The sequence below is a fragment of the Canis lupus genome, chromosome 26 (genome assembly GCF_011100685.1).
Source record: "Canis lupus familiaris isolate Mischka breed German Shepherd chromosome 26, alternate assembly UU_Cfam_GSD_1.0, whole genome shotgun sequence".
NCBI classification, from domain to species: domain Eukaryota; kingdom Metazoa; phylum Chordata; class Mammalia; order Carnivora; family Canidae; genus Canis; species Canis lupus.
In genome coordinates this window covers 28,329,151-28,345,614 of record NC_049247.1, presented here as the reverse complement: position 1 = coordinate 28,345,614, position 16,464 = coordinate 28,329,151, and the positions used below count along the sequence as shown (strand labels likewise).

Sequence of the window (16,464 nt, the reverse complement as noted above, 5' to 3'; positions counted from 1 at the left end):
TCAGAAGAACCAACCATGTAACACCTTGATCTCAAACTTCTTGTCTCCAGAAGCCCAAGGGAATAAATGTGATTGTTTAAGCCACCCAATGTGAAACTTTGTTATGACAGCCCTAGCAGATTAATGTAAGTGGGAAGCAAGTGACTGGCTCCCACCATCTGACAAGCATTCACTCATTTATTCTGCACTATAATGCTGAGGCTGAGGTATTGTTTTATTCCTGACTTAGAAAGGAGAGAACAGAGGGTGAGAGAGGTACGAAGCTTTCCCCAAGTCACACAAGGTAGGGGACTTCAATCTGATTCCAGATCTATCACACATAAGGCTGTGTGCTTTACATTACACTGGCTACATCTGAGACCACCAAGGTCATCTGGTCAGACACTAGCAGCAAGTGTAACACTGTCTGGCACACATTAGGCACTCCATAAGTAAGTGTTCAAGGAGAAGAACTTCAAAAAGATCTACAATCACTATGTTTCTGTGCTCCAAGACAGAGCTACCCCATAACCTCATGTGGAAAGCAGGATACCTGGCAGTTCATGTTGTCTTCCGCCTCAATGAGCTTCCCACGATACACCTCGCCAGTGTTTGTCTCACATGTCACGATGTGGCCCTCGGCTTCGTGAAGGACTTTAATCGGCACACCAATAGACATCTTGGCAGGAAAAGAGTTCTACAGTGAAAGAGACAACAGTTAGTTCATTCTTCTGGGCCTAGGAAGTCATGTGACACATATCATGCCTCCCTTAAGGCCTGACACCCCATAAAACTTAGTAAGAATGGGACGCCTGGGTGGCTCAGTGGTTGAGCGTCTGCCTTTGGCTCAGGGCCTGATCCTGGATTCCTGGGATCGGGTCCCGCATCGGGCTCCCTGCATGGAGTCTGCTTCTCCATCTGCCTGTGTCTCTGCATCTCTCTCTGTCTCTCATGAATAAATAAAATCTTAAAAAAAAAAAAAAAAAAAAAAAACTTAGAATATCAAAGCTGCCATTTCCCATAGAGAAAAAAGAGCTTAATTCCTAGTTTGAGGAACCCACCTGGGAAAATACACACAAGATGTGGGATGGTGAAGAAATGGGGGTGAAGAGGAAAAGCTAATAGGATGAGAAGTGCATTCCACCTCCTTCCCTGCTACCAGATACCCTTTTATCTTCATCAAATAACCAGTAACCAACACTGTGTGTATATTGGGAGACGGGACTGAAACGTAGGTGCCATACTCCGTATTTGCCAATCCATAGTTGCAGATGACGCCACTTTGAGAGCTCATGATATACACCTGAGCTGTTCAATACAGTTGCCACAGTCCACATGCAGCTATTTACACCAAACTTAAAGTGAAAGAAAATAAAAATTAAACATTCACTCCTTCAGTCACATCAGCCACATTTCAAGAGCTCAACAGCCTTGGGCTAATAAAGTACTGGGCAATGCAGACAGAGACCAAAAGATCCAGGGAAGGGACCCAGGAGTGGCTCGGCAGTTGATCGCCTGCCTTCGGCCCAGGGCATGATCCCAGGGTCCCTGGATTGAGTCCCACACCCGGCTCTCTGCGTGGAGCTTGCTCCTCTCTCTGCCTGTGTTTCTGCCTCTCTCTGTGTCTCTAGTGGATTACAAAAAAAAAAAAAAAAAAAAAAGATCCAGGGAAATCTAGAAGAGGTTGTGCATTTAGTTCAACTAATTAAGTACCTGTGGACACTCCACCTCACCAAGGTTAAACAGAAAATAAAGTGTTCACAAAGGAACAGCGTGTTATAAGCAGGAAATGCTTGGAGGAAAAACATCATCAGGGCAATCAGCTGATTCCACATAAATAAAAGAAAACAAGCAGTGGATTTCGTATTCCCCGATGAGGAGCGAATGAAGGCTGGGGACACATCACATGTGTTCAAGGGAGGAGGGCGAACATGATGTTGGGGAAGGCAGGGCCCCTTGGTAAGGAGCCTCAAGAGTCTGGATTTTAGGCTGAAGACGGTGGGGAAGTACGGCAGGGCTGCGGGTAAGGAAGGAATGATCCAATAAAAACACAGCAGCGGGATCCCTGGGTGGCGCAGCGGTTTGGCGCCTGCCTTTGGCCCAGGGCGCGATCCTGGAGACCCGGGATCGAATCCCACGTCGGGCTCCCGGTGCATGGAGCCTGCTTCTCCCTCTGCCTATGTCTCTGTCTCTCTCTCTCTCTCTGACTATCATAAAGAAAAAAAAAAGACAGCAGCGCTCACAAATGGATCGAACACGGTTTAGAAGGCAACCTGGTAGAGCTTCTGTACCAATACGGAAAGCACGAGAGGACCAGGGCCTGAAAGGGGGATGGAGGCAGGGATGCAAACAACTCCGAAAAGGATTATCCCGATGGGACCTGGGGGAAGGACGCAGCCAAGAACACTCTCTGTATATTCGGTAAACGTGGCCTGGAGAGACACAGAAAAAACAAAGAGCATATACTCTGGGGGGAAAGCTAATGAACTTGCTTCCAGGCGCTGGTGAGGCAACGCTGATGCTGGAGTGACCCGGGCTTCCCGCTCTTCTCCCTCCCCGAACCTCCAGGTGTTTCTGGGCAGCGCATCCTTCTCCGGCCCCAGACACCTCATGGGTGCTTCGGGTCGACCCCCGCCTGCCGCCCCGGCCTTACCTCACCAGCTCCGGCCTACTCTTCCTTCCCCGGGCCGCAGCAACTCCGGCGACGGCCAAGGTGTGAGCCGAGCGAATGGCGGGTCTCGCGCTCCCACAATACCACGCGTTCCCAAGATGCTGCGCGCGGGGCCCGGCCCCTTCCTTTTCTCCGCGGTGAGCGCGGTCTTGCAGCTGCTCCCCACTCACGCCGCCGGCTGGGAAACGTGGGCTCTGGTACGATAGTTCCGGCCCCGGAAAGGAGAGCTGGGGACGGGGCCCAGGTGCCGCCGGAAACACGGATCCTCAAGCCAGCGACGGGGGGCGGGGGGCTCGCGTTTCCAAACACCTCACACCAGGGAGTGGCTGGACGACAAGGCGGGGATCTGGGGCAGCAGGCAGGGGGGCCGAGGGCCAGGACCTCCCCTCACAATTTAGCCTTTGAAACCCGGCACCACCAGGTAAGGGGCGCCCTCAGCAAGGCGAGCTGGCTCACCGTGCGGATAGAGAAACAGGCTTAGAGCAAAGCGGGGGCCGGCCCTCAAGGAAGCCGAAGCAGCGCCAGGTCTCCTGGAGCCCCGCGGTGTGCGGACAGGACCTGGCTCTATGCCCGAGGCTGGCAGCGAAGCGGGGCCAGACAGGGACTGAGTCTCTGGGGAACCCGCGCGGGTGGGAAGGCGGGGCCTCGGGGCCGCGCTGCGGCCAAGGGGCGGAGCTTCCGGGGAGCCGAGGCGTGATGGGGCCTGCGCGGCTGCGCCGGGCGTGGGGAAAGGGGCGGGGCCAGCAGAACCAGCGGAGGGGTGGGGCCTGGGGAGGGGCGGGGCCCCAGCCGGGGCCTGGAGGGGGCGGGGCTTGGGGCGGCCCCGCCGCCTCCTCCTCTTCTCCCCACCGCGCTGGCGGCGGCGGCGGCGGCGGCTGTGACTCTGGCTGCGGCGGCGGAGGAGGAACCTGACACGCACCAGCCTTGCTCCCGCCCGATTCGGAGCCGAAGCTGCAGCCGGGCCGGGGCCATGGGCGCCCCGCGCAGCCCGGGTCATGAGGACGGAGGCGGAGGCAGCGGGGCCACCGCTGGAGCCGGGTCAGTGTCTCCTCGAGGGCCCGGCCCTCGCCCGGGAACGACGGGGACCCGCCCTAGCACGGGCAGGGTCCGGCCGCGCGACCTTGGGTCGACCGCCGCCACGGGCCGGGCTGTAGAGCTTTGAGCGACACCTGGCCAGGTGTACATTCCCGCCTTGGCCGCTCACCCCCTGCCCGGGCCACTGGGGATTTCCTGATACTCCTAGGGCTGGAACCCCAGTCTGCCCAGAGAGCGGTCACAGTGGGAGGGTCCTGGGTGCGGGGCGAGGTCGGCACCTTCCCCAGAAGCCGAGAGTCCTGCTGGAGCCGCCTTAGGAGATCCCGCGGCCCCTCCAGGAACTAGGGGAGCTGAGGCCTAGGGCAGGAAACCGGCAGAGCACGGAGCAATGGATGTGCCCCTTACCCTGGCCTCCCAGACTCAGCATGTTGTCTCGACCGACCCTCTGGTTCCTTCTGCCCCTAGGTGGCCCGAGTTCCTCCGGGGCAGACATCAAGACTGACATTCAGTGCCTGTGGGCTTCAGTTTGCTTCTCTGAGTGGGGGAGGGGAAAAGCAATGATTCCTGCTCTCAGGGTTGATGAGAAAGTGCTAGTAAACTCTACAGTGGGGTGCCATCTCATGGGAGAGGTCAAGAGCTTGTGGGACCTGGCCCTAAGACATCAGGGACCTTGGTGTCACACCCAGGGAGAGGTCTCTTGTGAATGCAGCAGGGCATAAGTCTGATGCTCTCCTGGGATTTGCATCCCTACTCTTCCAATTATCTAACTGTGATCTTGGGCCAGACACTTGCCTTTTCTGAGTCCCAGTGGAGTAATGGCTCACATTCATAGGGAGCTTCCCATGAGCAGGCACTATGCTAAGTTGTTTACATGCAATTCCTCATTAATCCCCAAAAGTAAGTTACCGTTGTTACTTGCACTTTTTGCACATGAGCAGATAGAATAGAAAGGAATTAAGCGTTCAGGGTCTGCTTTTTTGGGCAACAGCTGCCACCTGAAGCCAGGCTAGGGCTACAGATAGACTCTACTTTCAGGTGGGACAGTATCTTGGCTCCAGGCATCAACATCTGGCAGTAGTTCTGGGCTTGGAAGGCCTTGCTTCCCCTTATCACCCCCTCACCCCCAGTAGTATATCTGGATCCCTGTGAGCTGACCTTCCCATGCCAAGACTGGGGATAGCCACCTGGGAGTCTTTAGCCTTGTGGGACCTTGGGATCCAGGGGTTTTAGGATCAGGGCAAGAAGAAGAGGGGCAGTGGAATTCACAAGAACTCTAGGGAACAGCTGTCCTGTGCCACATTTACAGCTGGGAATAGGAAAGGCACAAACAGAGTCAAAGCCTGGCCGTTAAGATGACCCAGCTAGCTGGTGCCAGAGCCCGGGCTGCAGAATAAGGGAGCCATGAACAGAGGGGCTATAGTCTGGAAGCCAGAGTAGGGGGAGATTGGGGGAGGGTGGGGCATTGCTGTGACAGGTAGGCCCAGGCATCTCAAGGGATAAGGTTTTTTTGGAAAAACACCTTCCATTCATCAGACATGTCTGAGTGCCTGCTCTGGCCCAAGGGCTGGGGGGAGACAGGTGCAACCCTGCCTGCCACTGAGATAGTCTTAGTCTGTCCGGTGGGGAAGGCAGACACGAACCCCTCAAATACTCCTATTGAAGGGCTCAGAGTGAGAAAGAGACCAGAGAATTTGGCTGTTCAGAGATGGGAGATAACATTCCAGACTAAGGGATCTGCAAGAGCAAAGGCTGGGGAGTTAACAGCCTGTGTAGAGAGAAGCAGTTATGGCCACAGTGAAGGGTTCTTGAAAAGAGATGCATTCCATCATTAGAGAATAACACCCTGCACAGAGCTTTCTCTCCACTCAGCCTATTGGGGGGAATTATTTTAGATTATGAATCTGGAGGGCAGGAGTCAGGACTTAGTCATCCTTAGTGTCCTTAAATTGTAGCATATGTTGAGTGTTTAATAAAGTTCATTTAAAAAAAATAGGTTCATTTCTTTTTTTTTTTTTTTTTAGGTTCATTTCTTGTAACAAATATTTATTGCATTACTGCTAAGCATCAGATAGTAGGCATTGGAAATAACAGTGAACAGGATTAGCAAATTCTTTGTCTTCAGGAAGCTTGCAGTCTTCTGGGGAAAAAGAGTAGCTCTGTTTTGTTTTTTTTTCTCATTAATTTTGCCAAGTACTGTGAAGGAAACAAACAGGATGCTGGGAAGGGCGGCCTCCTCCCCCAAAAGCCGTAATCAGAAAAAGCCTCTCAGAGGGGAAATATTTGAAGGGGCAGCCTGGTAAGCCTGCCTCGAGAACTGCAGGGAAGAAAGTTCCAGAGACGGCTATACATGCAGAGGGGTAGAATGAAGCCTGATGGGTTTTCCAGGGTACCTGGAACTGGGTGAGTGAGGTGTAAGGGCCAAGGTGAGGCTAGTGGGGGCCCAGGTTGGGCAGGGCCCTGCAGGCCATGGAATGGGGTGACAACTTTCTTCTAAGAGCAATGGGAGACTGGGACTGGGATCCCTCTGGCTACTGTGTACAGAGGGGAAAGGAACTGGGCGTGGAATTTGGGACAGAGGATAGGCAGAAAATTCAGGCTGGACGGAGACCTCAGAACTGAATCCATGACACTGGAAGGAGACAGGTGTGGGAAGGCCTTGAATGATGGCCTGGTGCTTTTAGAGGCTTCTGGGGTCAAGGGAAGGAGGGAACAAAGCCCCAGCCCAGTTGGGCTCAGGGCGCCAGGGCCCTCTAGATGGAGGGCAGGGTTTACATCAGCACCTGCAGCACACTCACCCTGAGTGCGCATAGCACTCCATGGGCTGGCATTTGTGGTGGTCCATTTCATAGAAGAAGCAGGCACGGAGAGATGAAGTGCTTCTCCTCAAGTGACTCAGCTAGCAGGTGGCCTGTACTCACTCATGCCATCTTGCCATCCATAGGCCCTGTTGCAGGCCCTTGAAGGTGAGGAAGGGGGGGTGGGGGGGGAAGGCCAGTAAAAGGCAGTGAAGGAGGAGTCACAGGTCCCTGCCCCCTGGGAATGTTCAACAGCTCAGCAGGACACAGACAAGCTCAATGCAAGGGTCCTCTCCTGTGAGCCAAAGCATGAACTCTGGCCTCCCAGAGTGCAGATGAGGGAAAGGGCGTGGCCAGCCTGGGATCAGAGAAAGCACTGGAAGTGGTGGCCTCTGAACCAGGACTTGGAGGCTGGGGAGAGTTTAGACATAGAGAGTAGGAGCTAGGGACTCACTCCAGGCAAGCTTCCCAGACAAGACCAGCAGGTTGAAAGGCCAGGACAAACTGCAGGGCCCTTTTGGTTGCTGCATGCAGCGGGAGCCAGGGTTGGCATGGCGAGCCAGCCTCTGGGGCAGCTCTGCACAGGTGAGTTGTAGGTTCAAGAGAAACCCCGGAGACCTCCCAAGATGAGGAAACAGGGTGAGCTGGGGTTTCACATGCTTAATGAGTGTCATGAATGAGCAGTGAGTGGTCATTGCTGAGGGGAAGTCCCTCCCATTTCTTTAGACGCTGAACTTTATCCAGATTTGTGGGATCCCAGAGTAGGAGGTTCCAGGAGGCCACGTTCCAGCTGGCTCCCGCCTTAGCTCCTCAATGCATGCTGTTCTCCTCTGTCTTGCATTCCCTGATTCTCACTCTAAGGCACACCCCCACCTTTTCCCCAGTTCTAGCCTTCTGTTTTTCTCTTACTCTTGCTTGTTTTTGCTGACCACTAGGACAGGAATCTGTTTATATCACTTAACCACCACATCTCTGGTTCACATGCCAGGTGCTAGGCTCTTGGGAAATATTTGTTGATTGACTGAATCAGACCAAAGTCCCCGACTTTAGAGATAGCCAGACTCAGTCTCTCAAGAGGAAGTCAGTTGCTCAGCCCACAGTCAGGCCGTGACAGAGCTAAGGCTAAAATGCCGAGGTCAGGACCTTTCTACTCCACACTGTTTGACGAGAACAGACTGAGAGGTTACCTAGGTTAGCATTGCACATACACAGATTACATGACAGTCTCCCTTCCTTCTAACCATGGACTTCACACTTGGGTGGCCCCGGAGTCTTTGGAGTTAGGCAGACCTCCAGGGGCCTCATGAAGTCAGACATGAATATCTGCTGAGCACTTCCCATGTGGCTGGTCCTGTGCCAGCCTCCTTGAAAGTCCAAAAAGAATGTTCTGAGAGAGAGGCCTGTGGGGCTGTGAGTGCATGTAGTTGGGGGACAGGTGCTAGGCAAGATGGAAGCAATGTCATGGAGAAGTGACATCCAAAGGCAGGAGTTAGGTCAAGTACCTTGGAAGTCAGGAGAGTTCATGCAGGGGGAAGAGGTGTGTAAAGGCTCTGGGGCATAAAGGATCACGGCAAGTGAAGGTTCTGCCTGCAGGTTGGCCTCCTGAGGATGAGGGGAGGTGAGAAGGCAGAGGCAGCCATGAAGGCATTGTCTTAAGAGACAGAGGAATCAACCCACTGGAGGATTTTGTTGTAAGGCTGACCCACTCTGACTGATGTTTGGGGGAGATTACTGCTATTGTAAGGAGAATGGATTGGGGCACCTGAAAGGCTGTTTTTTGGCCCCTGAACAACTCCTACAGGATCTGGGTAGGAGCCAATGACGGTGGCTTCAGTGGGGTGGCAGTGACAGCTGCAGTGCCAAGGGTCTGTGACCTCCCTGTGTTTCATTGCAGAAGACTTTGTGCAGCTGCCTGTGCCCATCATCCAGCAGCTCTACCACTGGGACTGCGGCCTGGCCTGCTCCAAGATGGTGCTGCGGTGAGTGGGCAGGCCTAGGCCCTCCCCATCCACACCATCTGCTCTAGCTGGAAAGAGAAATAGGGAGAGACCTGGGTGGGATTCATCATCCATATGGCTTTTCTTGGTTGGGGCTTAAAGGAGGTCCAGCTTCCAACCAGGCTTGGTCTTACCTGCAAAAACAAGCAAAGGGTGGAACGAGGCCTTCCAGGTGTCAGCTCTGGGGATAGCCAAGGAAGTCCCAGGTGTCTGGTCCACAGAATTTCCTCATCCCTGGGACATGGGACCTTCCAGTCTTGGCCTCCTGGAAGACTGTCACTAGAATGCCAACTGTTGAACTAAGGTTGTGGGAATATCACAGGAACCTTGACCGTCCAAGCAAAGAGCACCGTAGTCATCTCCTCTTAGGAGATTTTTAGGCAGCTGCCAGGAACGTCAGAGCAGCTTCTCCCTTACCTGTTTTATATCCCAGAATTCCAGGCAAAGTAGTGTTCAGCAAAAGAGTTCTGTGCCTAGAATTTAGAAAACCACTGATGTGGTCCAAACATCTCATCCTAAAGATGAAGCTAGTGAGGCCAGAGTCTGGCAACTTACCCTAAGTCACACAACCTTTTAAGAGATTCAAGAAGCAGAATCCTTGACTCAGGCCAACATGGTACCCCAGGCAGCCTCAGGTTGTGCCCAAGAAAGTAGGCAAGATACAGGATTTCATGACAAAGGATGGAGCCTTCTGGGGGAGCGGGAGCTCTGATAATGGTTGGGGGGCCTTGGGAGGAGGGTGACCCCAGCCAGCTTCCCCACATAAGCAAGCCAACCTCAGCAGCCCATCTCCCCACAGGTACCTGGGCCAGGTGGACGACAATGAGTTTGAGAGTGCCCTGCAGGAGCTGCGGCTAACCAGGAGCATCTGGACCATTGACCTGGCCTACCTGATGCGCCACTTTGGCGTGAGGCACCGCTTCTGCACACAGACCCTGGGTGTTGACAAGGGCTACAAGAACCAGGTGAGCGGCCAGCCACCAGGCTTTCACTCAGGTCCAGTAGTTACAAGGGGGTATGGTCAAGGCATTGACACCTGAGCATACACACAGATATGTAGGGACCAGGGAGCAGCAGCAGATACACTGTGTGCAGGACATTCGATCTGGTCAGACTAGGTGACGTTGGGCTGTAGCCTGCTCAGAGCATTTGAGCAGTGAGACTCCTGCTGCCTGCCTTCAAGAGTACTTGATGATGTGCAAGAGGAGCATCTCAGGCTGCTTTCCTGCATCCATCCCTCCTATGTCTCAGGTCCAGGGCCTCAGAGCATGTCACTCTGACCTCACCCTGCCACCACTTGCCCATTTTCTTCCTTGTCACAGGGACAGATGGCTCCAAGCTGGATAGTTGGTATTCTGGAGGAAAAACTAAATTTTTTTCTTTCTGAAAAAGAAAAAGACAGCCTCACTATTATACCAGTACACACCTCCTGTCCGCCTACCCTTACCCCCCAAGTCTTGCCTGCTGCAGAGATACATGTTGGCCCCAGCTCCAAAACTTGGCAGAGTAGAGTCTCTGTTGGCCTCATTGGCAAGAGGGTTGTCACATGGTGGCCAGCACCGGTCAACCTAAATTGCCTTTATACCTTCCAGGCTGGGGGAAGATAGCTGATGGATCTGGCTTAATCACTGTAGCTGCGAGACAGATAAAAGAGCCCAAGAGCAGGGTCTCTCCTGCCTCCCCCACAGGGGATCGGTCTAGCCCTCTTAAGTCCCCCACACTGAATAAAGTATGTTCCTGGACCTCACCTTGCTAAGGCAAGCAGTGGAAGAGCATCTGGATAGGCCCAGCCACCCCCTTTGCTCATTTACCACAGACTCCTGCTCATATCCACAGGGTACACAGCCCAGGGATGACTAGCCTTGCTGGGGGAGCTGACCTGAGCTCAGCTGCCTAGCCATCTCCTGAGCATCCTCCTCATTCCTCTGTGGTTCCGTGTGCTCTGGCCAGCCACCCTGCCAGCTCATGACACATGGAGCTTTCAGGACACCTAGGTGGCTTAGTGGCTGAGTGTCTACCTTCGGCCCTGGAGTTCTGGGATCAAGTCCCACATCAGGCTTCCTGCGAAGAGCCTGCTTCTCCCTCTGCCTGTGTCTCTGCCTTTTCTCTGTGTCTCTCATGAATAAATAAATAAAATCTTTAAAAAAAAAAAAAGACACATGGAGCCTTTTCTTTTTTTTTTTTTTTAAGATTTTATTTATTCATGAGAGACACAGAGAGGCAAAGACATAGGCAGATGGAGAAGCAGGCTCCCTGCAGGGAGCCTGAGGCGGTACTCAATCCCAGGACCCTGGGATCATGACCTGGGCCAAAGGCAGACACGCAACCACTGAGCCACCCAGGCGCCCCAACACATGCAGCTTTCTTTCTGTCCACGCATGCTGCATGGGCCATCTCCCCTAGCAGGCCAGGCTCCTCCCTTCTTTTCACCATCTTCACCTCCATCACATGGTCTTCACTTCATCCACATGGGGGGAGGGCAGCCAAGACAGGCAGTCCCTCCAGCCTGCCTTTCTCTCTTTAGTCCTTCTACAGGAAGCACTTTGACACAGAGGAGACCCGGGTGAACCAGTTGTTTGCACAAGCCAAGGCTTGCAAGGTGCTGGTGGAGAAATGGTGAGCACTGCCCCCTTTACTCTTTCTTGGGTGCCTGCTCAATCACATACTTGTCCTCAGGGAGGTCGCAGGATGGCGTACAGGAAAGGCTAGGAACTTTGGCAGTCAGACAGAACCAGGGTGTCCTACCCAGGTGGCCAAAGGCATGGACTTGCCCTCCTAAGCCTTACTGTTTCCATCCATAAAATGGGGACAAGTGGAACTACATGACCTCCTGTACACAAAACTGCAGCCTAAGATGGATCACAAGCAGAACCTGGAGGGACAGGTGGTGAGCAAGCCAGACTCCAGCCAGCCTTCAGACTGCTCACAGAATGGTAGTTCGAGACAGAACACAGGAACCCTTCTTGAAGGGGTGACAGCCTAAGGAACATGCTGGCAAAGCGATGGAAGGTGACAGAGGACAACTGCATGTGTTGGCTCTCTAGGGAGGCCTGGATCTCAGATCTCCCCACAGGCTGCTGTGACCTTCTGTGGGTCTCCCTGCTTTCATCTATAGATGAGGGCAGGATTTGAGCAGACCCTGGGAGTAACTTCCCCAGATGCTAATGACCTTCTCCAGGCTCAGGCAGGTTAGCTTAGATCCCTGCTAGGCTCCCCTAGACCACTCTTCTCAGGTCTCCCTCCTCTCCATAGATTTCCATTTGGATCGTTGACATAATGGTACCACACAATAAGTGGTTAGGAAAAAAACCGGGAAGAGTCTCCACATACCTGTCCACCACACGAGCACGTGCTAGGAGGAAAGGCAATAAATGTTCATTTAATGGCTTGTGCCACATGCTTGTCTTGTTGAGGGGGAAGCTGGTGCCGTCCCCTATTCCTCATGTGAATAAACTGAGGATGAGAAAAATAGCACGAGCTGCCCACGGTCCCCACTGGCCACTCGTCCGGGCTGTGAGCCAGACCTGGCACTCTGCACCCATTTACCCCATGAAGCATGGTGCTTTTCTTTCTAGCCCAGCCCCAGCTTTGTCTCTGCAGTGGAAATCCCGCACTCATACATACCATCGGGAACCCAGCCTGCTATTTCATTTCACAGACCAAATGGAAAGATGGCATGTTTCCCTAGGCTGAAGCAACCAAACCAACCTGCCACATGACTTGGCCGTGGGCTAGCGTTGGGCCAGGCCACGTAGTGCTAATGCTGCCACTCCTGAGGAGACTGCGGCAGGGGGAGGCCCCTAGCTTAGGGGACTACTACCTCACAGCCCCTCACCCATTCTGGATTCTTGGTTTGGATTTGCTGCCTTCTGGGGGCATTGAACGGGGCAGTGCCTCTAAGAGTCTGCCTCAGGGAGCAGCTGGTTCTGCTGAACTGGGGATCCCCTGGGAGGGCTGCTGGCCAGGCCCTTCCTGGACAACCCCTTCTGCTTTAGGAGCCTTAGAGAAAAAGAAAAGAAAAGAAAACTAGTCTTTTTCAGGGAAGCATGTGGTTTTGAAACTGACAAAGCCATGCTTAGCTCAAGTTTGGGGGAATACATTGGACCCACAGCTTCCAAGGTAAACTGCATGTGATTTAGGGTAAATGACTAAGAAGGGTGCTCAGCAAAAAAACAAAATTCACTGTCCAGGCCAGGAGGTGTGGTGCCGTGTGCCGCTTCAGCAGCCCATGACAGGGGCCCATCTGGAGTCGACTTCCTGCCACCCCTGGAAGGACCTGATGGGAGTGGCTTGTCCTTGAGCACCCTCGGAGCCCTCCCACCCTCACCCCGGCACTGGTCCCATGCTTAATCCTCCTCTGAGCCTGGGCCACGGTGACAAAGCAGGATATTCCCACCTGCAAGGAGCTCAGGAGGGAGGGAAGATGAGCCAGGTCCCCAAGCTTTGTGATCCGAGCAGGGGTCCGCTTGAGAGATGGGGGTTGGGGCCCAGCGGCACCAGCTGACCCTCCTCCCACCCACAGCACAGTGAGCGTGCAGGACATCCAGGAGCACCTGGCACAGGGCCACGTGGCCATCGTGCTGGTGAACTCTGGAGTACTGCACTGCGACCTTTGCTCCAGTCCTGTCAAGTACTGCTGCTTCGCCCCCAGCGGCCACCGCTGCTTCTGCCGCACCCCTGACTACCAGGGCCACTTCATCGTGCTGCGCGGCTACAACCGGGCCACAGGCTGCATCTTCTACAACAATCCAGCCTATGCCGACCGTGAGTGCCAGGCGGGCAGGGGACGGTAGGTGGGGCAGGCCGCATTCACCATCCCTGATTCCTTCTCATTCATCCTGGTGGCCAAGACTTCCCTCCCCGCCTTCTCCCCAAAGCCTCTGCTCCTCCTGGGCTCCTGTCTTCTGTGCTGCCCCTCTGCCCATGCCCAGATCAGCCGTAAACCTGAGGCCATCCCGGCCTCCACACACCAGGTCAGGCCACCTGTCCCTCCCATACCACCAGCCCTACACCACTGCGTGGGCCCCATCTCACTCTTATTCTGCGGGTGCCTCCCCCGGTCTCCTCACTCTAGCCCTGCCAGGACAGCCAGCAAGCATACCCGTCAGAAAGGAAAGTCTTCCCAGTTCCAGCTCTGCTCCAGGTGCAGCGAGGGCTCCCCACTGCCCTGGAGACTGGAAAGGACTGTCCTGACTCTAGCAGACTTACCCCATGTGTCCTCAAGCATATTTCTTTCCCTCTGGGTCTCACCTTCTCCATCTGCTAAACTGGGGAAGGGTCAGAGAATGAGCTCATGAAGGCTGAAATCGGCAAGGAAGGCTTCCTGTGGGTGAAAGATGAGTGGCAGAGGGTGGCCAGGCAGGTGGCAGGAGGTCAGACCTCCCCTAGCTCCCCTGGGTGCCAGTGAGGCAGGTATACTACTCCCCCCACCACCACTACCTCACTCTCCCTTCTTGCCCCCAGCAGGAATGTGCAGCACCAGCATCAGTAACTTCGAGGAAGCCAGAACCAGTTACGGCACAGATGAGGACATCCTCTTTGTCTACCTGGACAGCTGACAGCGGGAGCCTGGTGTGCCCAGGCCCTCGCACCCCACCCTGCCCCACCCTAGCCTGGCCAACTCAGGAGGCCTTGGCCCAGGCCCCGAGCTGCTGGGGCTTGGATGCAGAACTGCAGCCTTGGCCTGTGTGACAAAGCCCCAGGGAATTCTTGATGCTGGAGGCATGCCTGCTTTGTCTGCCAGCGTCACGTGTGTCATCTTGCCACTTACCCTACGCACCTGCTGGTTGGTGGAGGTGTCCCCAGAGCATCTGAGTAGAGCTTCCCCTAGGACCCCAAATCTGACTTGAACTGTGCCCAGGGGACTTCTAGCCCTGTGGGTGCCCTTGTTGCCTGCATACCAGATCCAGGGCACAGGAGAAGCTTGAGCTTGTCTCCCCACAGATCTGAGGGCTGAGCCCTGGAGATGCCACTTGTCAGGATGGTATCCACGTGTTTGGAGACCATGTAGCCAACTCTGGCCCCCAAGACTGTGGGCTGCTCCAGGCCTTGCTAGGAACTGCCTACCCCTAGAAGTGCTACAGACCTCCCTGGGCCCTTTGGTGGATGCCACCACTCCTTCCCGCCATAAGATGGGAACCCACCCAAGTTCCTCTGGCTGGTTGTGAGGCCTCTGGGCCCTGGAGATGGCTGGGCCTAAGGCCAGAAGGACCCTGGGCCCCGTACCCCTCACCCTCTAGGTACCATAGCACTGTAGAGTAGAGGGCCCTCAGGGGAGTAGACAGGGCCCTGACTCTTGCTAGCTGGCAGTGCTGAGTGTACAAGAATGCCTGACCCAGAAGGCCAGGCACAGCCACCTGTGTCCCAAAGATCCCCCCTAACCCATGAGGCCTCCTGACACTAGCATAAGCCCCAATAGTGGGGCACATTATCCGGGTGTGGGGAGCCCCAGGCCTCACAGGGCTGAGTGCTGGGGTGCTAGGGCCTGCTGTCCTGAGGCCATGATGGGAGATAGCCGTTGGCCTCCTACCCACCCTAATATTCATGCCAGGACCTTTTGCACAGAATGTTGAGGCTTTTCTGTCTTGACAGAGAAGAATAGTTTCTGCCCAGGATCACACAGCACTGCACATAGCATGGACTAGAGCTGTTTCCTACTTTTAAAATTGTTTTCTTTTCTTGGGGGGTGGGGGCTTGTTTGGTTTCTTTCAGAATTAAGTTTTTCCACTTGTGGGGAGTGAGAGTTACCCTCAAGTAAGACAATAATAGTGAGATAGCAGGTACTTCGGAACCACTGACATCTCTCTTCACAGAGCAGAGAAGCCAGCCCAAGTTCCCTTTCAAAGAGAAAGGGACTCACAGCTGGGGTAGCTGAGTGCCAGGGCCCCTCACCCTACCTTACAGACAAAATCTGGCCATCAGTCTGGGGAGAGTTTGTCCAGGACAGTGGTGGGGTTGGGTTTTGAATCCAGATCTGCTCCGAAAAACAAAGGGAACTAGATCATTCCCAAAGGAGCCGAGGACACCCACCCCTCATGAGCTGTCTGGCAGAGGAGCAGGGCTGCCCCATCAGCCACACTGCCCCGTCCCCCTGTGTCTTGGTCTCTTGTTGGCCAAGGCACGATACAGTGGCAGCTGCTACCCCTCTGGACTGCAAACAGGCTCAGCATCTTCTCCCAGCAGCCAGCTGGGACCTCCCCACCGTGGCTGGTCTGAGGGCCAGAGACCAGCTCTGCTGAAGAGGGGCCGTCAGACCATCCAGCCTATTGCTCTTCAACACCAGATGCAGCCTTTGGCCCAGAGGGAGGCACTGTTAGCTGGTTAGCTAACAGGTTAGCCACCTTGGTGTCGGAGATTAGCAGTGTCTTCAGACTGGTCTTATCTCTTTTGCCTTAATGTTGGGTGGCCCGAGATCCCAGGGAGCTCTCCAGTTTCACACCCAGGAATACCACGTGTGGCGGCTGTGGGATTTGGACATCCTCAGGAAGGGTCTGGCTAAAATTATGGTTAAATAGACGCATCAAGGAAAGCAATGAAGAAGTGACGCTTTGGATGACTGGTGGGGCTGTCATGAAGAGCAGCCTCCACAGAGGGTGGTCACAGCATCTGAGTCCCCGGGGCCAGCCACAAGTTAGAGGTCACCCTCTAGAAGATTAACAAGAAAGCTACCTGTGCCTGCAATAGTGCCGTCTGCCTGGGAGGGTCATGGGAATGGGATGCAAATGCAAACCTGTTCTTGCACATGTCATGAAAACAAGGCTGGAGAAAACCCAGGCTTCAGGAACTTCTGCACATGGCACATGGCACCCATGACCCCTGCCTGCATGGGGGGAGCCCAGCAAAGCCACACTGGACAGTTGGTTTTGTTCACTCCAGCCACACAGGGACAAAAGGGATCTTTTGCATTGCAGAGATTTTCTACATATATATTTTTTGTTTGTAATGAGCCATTCTCAATAAACATTATTCTCACTGCAGAATCATGGCA

General features: G+C 54.4%; 2 protein-coding genes across 5 annotated transcripts in view; one reads left to right on the top strand and one right to left on the bottom strand.

Annotated features, from left to right (window-relative positions):
• SNRPD3 (small nuclear ribonucleoprotein D3 polypeptide) overlaps positions 1-3,195 on the bottom strand; it is a 16,051-nt gene extending 12,856 nt beyond the window's left edge. Inside the window, exons 1-2 of the mRNA XM_038575796.1 lie at positions 2,633-3,195; positions 533-676 (exon numbers count right to left, since the gene is read on the bottom strand). Coding sequence (XP_038431724.1) covers positions 533-658 — 126 coding nt within the window. The 5' untranslated portion in view covers positions 659-676; positions 2,633-3,195. The remainder of the gene's footprint in view (positions 1-532; positions 677-2,632) is intronic.
• Positions 2,881-16,464, top strand: GUCD1 (guanylyl cyclase domain containing 1). Of its 4 annotated transcripts, none has more exons than XM_038575795.1 (6): positions 2,881-3,071; positions 8,375-8,459; positions 9,277-9,442; positions 11,002-11,093; positions 13,000-13,241; positions 13,941-16,464. In XM_038575795.1, the coding sequence occupies exons 2-6, from the start codon at positions 8,449-8,451 to the stop codon at positions 14,033-14,035; spliced, it is 606 nt and encodes a 201-aa protein (XP_038431723.1). In that variant the 5' UTR covers positions 2,881-3,071; positions 8,375-8,448; the 3' UTR covers positions 14,036-16,464. The 4 variants fall into 4 exon arrangements, with proteins under 4 accessions (XP_038431723.1, XP_038431720.1, XP_038431722.1 ...); XM_038575792.1 differs by lacking the exon at positions 2,881-3,071 and adding an exon at positions 3,483-3,688; XM_038575794.1 differs by lacking the exon at positions 2,881-3,071 and adding an exon at positions 3,483-3,688 and having other exon boundaries at positions 13,000-13,266.

Bases quoted from the DNA above. Each gene is read 5' to 3' on its own strand.
- GUCD1 (XM_038575792.1), top strand. From the start codon at position 3,646: ATGAGGACGGAGGCGGAGGCAGCGGGGCCACCGCTGGAGCCGG. The intron at 11,094-12,999 runs GTGAGCACTGCC...TCCCACCCACAG, and splicing joins AAGGTGCTGGTGGAGAAATG to CACAGTGAGCGTGCAGGACA. The intron at 13,242-13,940 runs GTGAGTGCCAGG...TCTTGCCCCCAG, and splicing joins CAATCCAGCCTATGCCGACC to CAGGAATGTGCAGCACCAGC.